We start from the raw sequence: 5,958 nt of genomic DNA, 5'->3' as shown, positions 1-5,958 counted from the left end.
AAATAATACCCCATTGTTGCAAATAATAAGAAACATAGGTAGTATAAGTTTTTTTCAAAAGTAAATAATTTAAGGTGAACTGATTTTAAATAACACGGTAAAACTTAGTGACAACTTAGTTACCATCCACGCATTTGGATTCGACTCAACTTGTCACGTCATGTCACCCCTCCGATCACTTCTTGACCCCAATAACTCATCCTTAACTAACCGACGAATGTCATACACGCTCTATTTCAAATTTAATTAAGACATCACTAACAAACCGACGAATGTCATGCATGTTCTGTTTCAAGCTTATTAAACGAGACATCATGTACAGTTTCCCGTGCACCCACGGCCACACACATCCATTGATCAGCAACAACACAGTCTCCCATGAAATTAAGTGCTAAGCATATTTCATCCCCTATCCCCCCACCCCCCACTCTCACCCCCCTTCATTTCAGACCATTCCTTGCCCTCTAAAAAAAGGCATATAAGAAAAAAAATGGGCCATAGTACTCAAATTGTGGTCATTGGAAAGATGAATGATCTCTTCTAGTACACAGCAACAACAACTACTATTTAAAGTGAGTCAAAACTATCCCATGTATCACCGACAGTGCTATTAATTCTGATAATTGTTGAGTGATAAAGACTTTTCAACACCGTCGGTTATCTGAAACTGACCAATTTTCATTTTCCCTTCATTATAATTTATACAATTCTCCTAATTTTATTATATGGTGAAGTATTAGCATCTATCAAGCCACCCTTCTTAATCAATCATTATGTTTGCTCATTATCAATAGTGTAGATTGTGAATTGCCTCTAAAGGAATGTAACTTCTAAAGAGGATGAAAATCATTACTCAGTCATCATGACAGAATTGTCCTAGTGAACCACCTATCAAATGATCGAAAATGATAATCGTCGTGCATCAGACACAATTAAAGCGTCTTAGCTATCGCGACATTCCACATTAGGCAATCTAATGAGAAGGAATGAAAAATAATGTCATAACAGTAAATTGTCAATTGTCAATGAAGGAATGCAGCAACTGAAGATATAAATCATAAACTCAGTCATCAGAGAAAACAGGCAACAATAAAGAATAATTAATCAGAATATGTAAAAAAGAACTTCATTTCAGAAATATCCTGCCTGACAAACTAACTGTAAAAATAATTGAAAGTAAAAAAAGAGGATCAATACAATGGGAAAGTAAAACAGACTCATACTAAGTATTACCTAATGACCTTGTAAACTAAATAAAAATTAGCTACATTTAAACATCATAGGTCTACAAACTCTGTATTTGCTGATCTCTCAGCTTCTCTTTTCCCCTTATCTTAATCTCGACTAATTTTAAGCTAAAAATTAGCTACACCTAAACATCTATCGCTGCTATTTTTTATAACACCGCCCCCTCTGCACAAAAAAACCAATGAACCAAGATATATGTAGCAATAATAATTGAGAAACAATAACAAATGACACACAAATGCGACGCTGGCAGGAGAACGCAACCATTCCAGCAAGCAAATAACGCTGTGATCTCTACCTCCTTGATCAGATATATGTTGGGGGGAGACCGCTTTTTGGTATAAGCTCGTGCTCCTGGGAAGTTCTTGCAGGATTCTCATCAGGGGTCTTGGTCCTCATCTCAAGGACTTTCTTGTGAGAATTGGAGTGCAAGGATGGGACGAAGGTTGGGCTTGCTGCAGGGCGATACTCAGGGTAGAGACGACCTGACTTGTACCGGACACCACATGCATTGCAAAGGGTTTTTGGCCCCAATGGGCCTGCCCTCCATTGTGGTGTTTTTGTAATCTCACAATGCATGCACTTCCTTAACGCCTGTGATGTGGTGTTTGCGTTAGGATTATCATTTTGATTGTGACTTATTCTGCCTGAGGGAGGTAGAATCTTGATCTTCTTTTTCTTCTTTAGGGGACGAGAGTCAGCAAAATTCTCTGACTTAGACAACGAAGCACTGGGGGCAAACAATAGCCGAGGTGTTTTAGAAATGGAGGATGTCGGTGAAATGAGGTGAGCACGAGGGTTGAAAGTAGCAGGACGAGGTCGCTTGCTGCGAGCACGTTTTTCATGACTGACAGGGAGAGTTTTTCCTCTAGAGCAAGTGCTGCTGCTCTCAAGGACCGAAATAGGACTGGAAGTTTGGAACTGATTACGGGAGGAGTCCTTAGTATAGGAAGTAGACCGACTTTTCTCGACTGTCAGGCCTGAACCAGCAAAGGAATCTTCAACAAAGTTCGACAGCCACTCGAGCTGAACAATGTCCTCATACTGCATCATAAGTAAAGAAACCATTAGTTTTATAATTAGAGATAACACTATAAAGATTGACTAGAACTGCAATTGCAAATTAAACCCATGAGGCCATGATGCATCAGCAAAAAAAACAAGACAAACTTAAACAAGTGTGTTAGCAGAAATGCAAAGTCAATGATTTCTTAAATTATACTGTAGATATCTAACACTGAATTACAGCTTTACCAACAAACAAAATAGAATTCTGAAAGTAATGCAATCAGGCAAACAAGCAATGTAATTTTCTGAATTCCTACCTCAATTAGTTATCTAATTAATTTTTGGTTAAAAATATGAAACTTATTGGTTGTTAACTATTTTTTTTTTTGAAAGATTGGTTGTGTAACCTTTTAGACAATTAGCTGGATTTCCTAAGGTGAATCCACATGGGAGCTGGTGGAGACCAGGCCCCCCACAACCCAACACCTTACAACCCAATAATTTTCTTAGTTAGCCCTATAGGAAAAATGTTAAAATCTTAAAACAAATATCTACTCAGCCCATACGACTTTGTTCCAAATGGCAATATTTAGGAGCAAACCTTGTTCCAACACTTCCAACCAATGCCTTATATAAATCTATTTATTTGATTCTCATTTGACAACATCCTTTATCTACTACTCCCTCCATCTCTAAATGTTGTGCTGGACTTTTTGGTAAGACAACCACCATCAAACTAGAAATAACAATAACAACAGAAGAATCTTTCTTAGAAACAAAACATTTCTCTTTCTTGCCAATTGATCAATTAGCAATTTTGAATTTTCTTCCCTCTTTTCATTTAAGAACGGAACCAAAAGATATCCCATACAATCGTGGTATATTCTACAATGCAATCTACAATTTTAAGTGATTGTTTTACTCGATTTATGTTTAGTTTTTAAAACTTTAGGTTCATATATTCATAGTCAAATTCAGACGTGACAGCAGTATCCTTTACTTATGCACTTACTTGTGGACTAGTATTAACTGGTCATGATCACAACTAACTTAATAATTATCGATATATTTCTTTATTCACTAATTCAATGATGAGTTTAAGTGATAAATGTGTTCATCTTAAAATGTTATATTTCCACGTCTTTCAATAATTTCGCGGCAAAGTTGACAGTATAATTATTTAAAATTTTAATAAGAATCAAAAAATACAAAATGCCAGCTGGCACCATACCCATTTGATGTGAAATACGATAGTAAATAAGAACAAAACACTACTAGATGACAGCTAAATTGAAAATAATGATGTCGGTGGAATAGCACCCTCACATGATGTACAATATTATAATTTCAAAATATCCTCCTACCACGTGATTATACTAAACACCCTAACCATGGTCACTTTATTTATATTTTATAAGAATCGTAATTAATGTCAAATAATTAATTTTAATATTTATATAATAATGTAATTCACATAAAATTACATAAATTGAATAATTTAGAGGATGTAATTGTAGATGGAATAATTTAGATGATGGGATTCTAGGTTAAATGTTATAAATTATGTATAATTTTATAAATATTAAGTTCAAGTATATATGATGCACAAAATTAAATTTCGAATGTATTGTGATATGTTGGTAAAATTTAAACATAGTTTTATTAAGTGAATTATTCCAAAATAATACAGAGGACAGGTCCATGAATATTCCACAAAAACTCTCAATATGTACAATATTTTTTTTATAGTACAGAGTATAACAAATAATAATGATAATAAAATTAGGTTAATTTATGAAAAATTAAATATTTGTGAGCGAAGAGACAATATTTTTTATAGTAGGGAGTATAACAAATAATAATAATAAAATTAGGTTGAATTATGAAAATTTAAAAATTTGTGAGAGAAGGGAGACTCACAGGAACAGAGAGTTCAGCGGAGAGGTCAGACGCGGTGTTACTGTGGGAGGCGGAGAAACCCGGTGAATTGTCCGACCAAAAAACCGGCGGAAAATTATTGTACTGGTTAATTGCAACACCATTATCACCCAAACCTTTCTCAACATCGTCGTTTGAAAACTCAAGAAGGTCATCAATTTGGTCGAAGAAGTTTCCACTGTCTATTTCCTCCATCATTGTAATCCCACTCATTTTCTTTTTATTTATTTATCTTTTTCTCCTTCGTCTTCTTTACTTTCTCTTGCTATCTCTGTAAAATTCAAAATAAATGTCAAAATTTTAATGTTAATATCAGTTTTTTTCATTAAAGTTTACGAAAAAACATAAATAAAGCAAATTCTAATGCGTTTACTGAACCAATGAGATTGGCGTTAGTGACGTATAAGTAGCCAATGAAATTAATCATTTCGTCCAGCGTGTCACCACTAGTGACGCACGTTAGTCATTTTGGATTTTTTTTCTTTTTATTTTTTAATGGAAAACTAAAAAGACAAAGACATGTTCACTCACAAACCCGTCACATGACTCCTTCCGTTCCTAATTATTTGCTGATTCACTTGATAATACATTCTTAAAAATAAGATGAAACCGTTTTATAAAACTCTAATGCAAGTGTTTTTTTTCTAAATGAACAAAATTAATGAATATTTAATCAATTGGTTATCGAAAAATAAAAACCGACAATTTAAAAGAAGAGTACATATAACGTGAGACAAAAGAAAGAAAATGCACGCTAATAGCAAGCTGGTCCCCATTTTATCCCGAGCATTAACATTTTTTACGGACACCATTTCCTTTTTCGCTGTCTCATAATATTCCAACCCCTATTTTCAAAATTCAGAAATTCAACAGTTTTTTTAAAAAAATAAAATAAAATAATCAATACTCGTAGCATTTTATTCCAAAAATTCAAAAGAGAAGAAAAATTAAGCGAACCTTTATGACTTTTTTTGGTCTTCCTAGCAAAATTGCAACTGAATTACCTCAGTAATCGAATCAAATTCCTGCAAAAACAAGAGAAGAATTAACAAATTAATTTAAGTACTACGTAATTAAAATTAAAAGCAATGTAAAATAGTCCTAGGAATTGGAAAAATACCCCACTTTTGAGAAATAAATTTGCAAATTTTCGACAATTATTTTGAAAAATTGAATATAGAAAACAATGGGTGTCAAATGCACCGATAGTATACAAATGTAACTCTAAACTCAAAAATATGAATTTCAATTAAAAATGAAATTAAAATTACTGACCTTATGAAGTTGTGGACTTGTTTGTAGTAATGAGAGAGTAGTAGTAGTGTATAGTTTAGAGAAGAGAGAGAAAAGAGAGAATGAGGATTGTAAAGAAAAGTACGGAGTTGAAGTAAAATAGATGAAAGAAATTAAAAAGAAAGGAAGTAAGGTAGAGGTAGAGGTAGAGGGAGTGCAGTGGGGAAAAGGGAAGGTAGGTGTGTTCCTTCCTTTCTACTCAAAATACGAGCGAGTTGATATAATTGCTAGCTGTATTTTTTTTACGGACTAGTACCAATTTGCCTTCACCTCTCTTCTAACTTGTCTTGATGTTGAAGTCTCTTTTATTATTTTTTTAAATAAAATATTTTTATTTTATTATTACTTCGTATTATTATACTTTCCCGTTACGTTTTATTTGCTATAATCTGACTTTCATGCTTGTCAATTTTATTTTATTTTTAAGTAAGATTTACCTTATTGGGTCGAAACTCCCAAACAGGTTAACCC

General features: G+C 33.5%; 1 protein-coding gene across 1 annotated transcript; it reads right to left on the bottom strand.

Annotated features, from left to right (window-relative positions):
* Window positions 1-1,100: 1,100 nt before the first annotated feature.
* LOC110729383 (GATA transcription factor 8-like) lies at window positions 1,101-5,716 on the bottom strand. Its single transcript, XM_021909115.1, has 4 exons — window positions 5,470-5,716; window positions 5,152-5,219; window positions 4,177-4,465; window positions 1,101-2,292 (listed from the first exon to the last, which is right to left on the bottom strand). The coding sequence occupies exons 3-4, from the start codon at window positions 4,405-4,407 to the stop codon at window positions 1,555-1,557; spliced, it is 969 nt and encodes a 322-aa protein (XP_021764807.1). The 5' UTR covers window positions 4,408-4,465; window positions 5,152-5,219; window positions 5,470-5,716; the 3' UTR covers window positions 1,101-1,554.
* Between the last annotated feature and the right edge of the window lie 242 nt (window positions 5,717-5,958).

This window comes from Chenopodium quinoa, unplaced genomic scaffold (assembly GCF_001683475.1).
Source record: "Chenopodium quinoa cultivar QQ74 unplaced genomic scaffold, ASM168347v1, whole genome shotgun sequence".
Classification (NCBI taxonomy): domain Eukaryota; kingdom Viridiplantae; phylum Streptophyta; class Magnoliopsida; order Caryophyllales; family Amaranthaceae; genus Chenopodium; species Chenopodium quinoa.
This window is presented reverse-complemented; position numbering and strand designations above follow the sequence as displayed.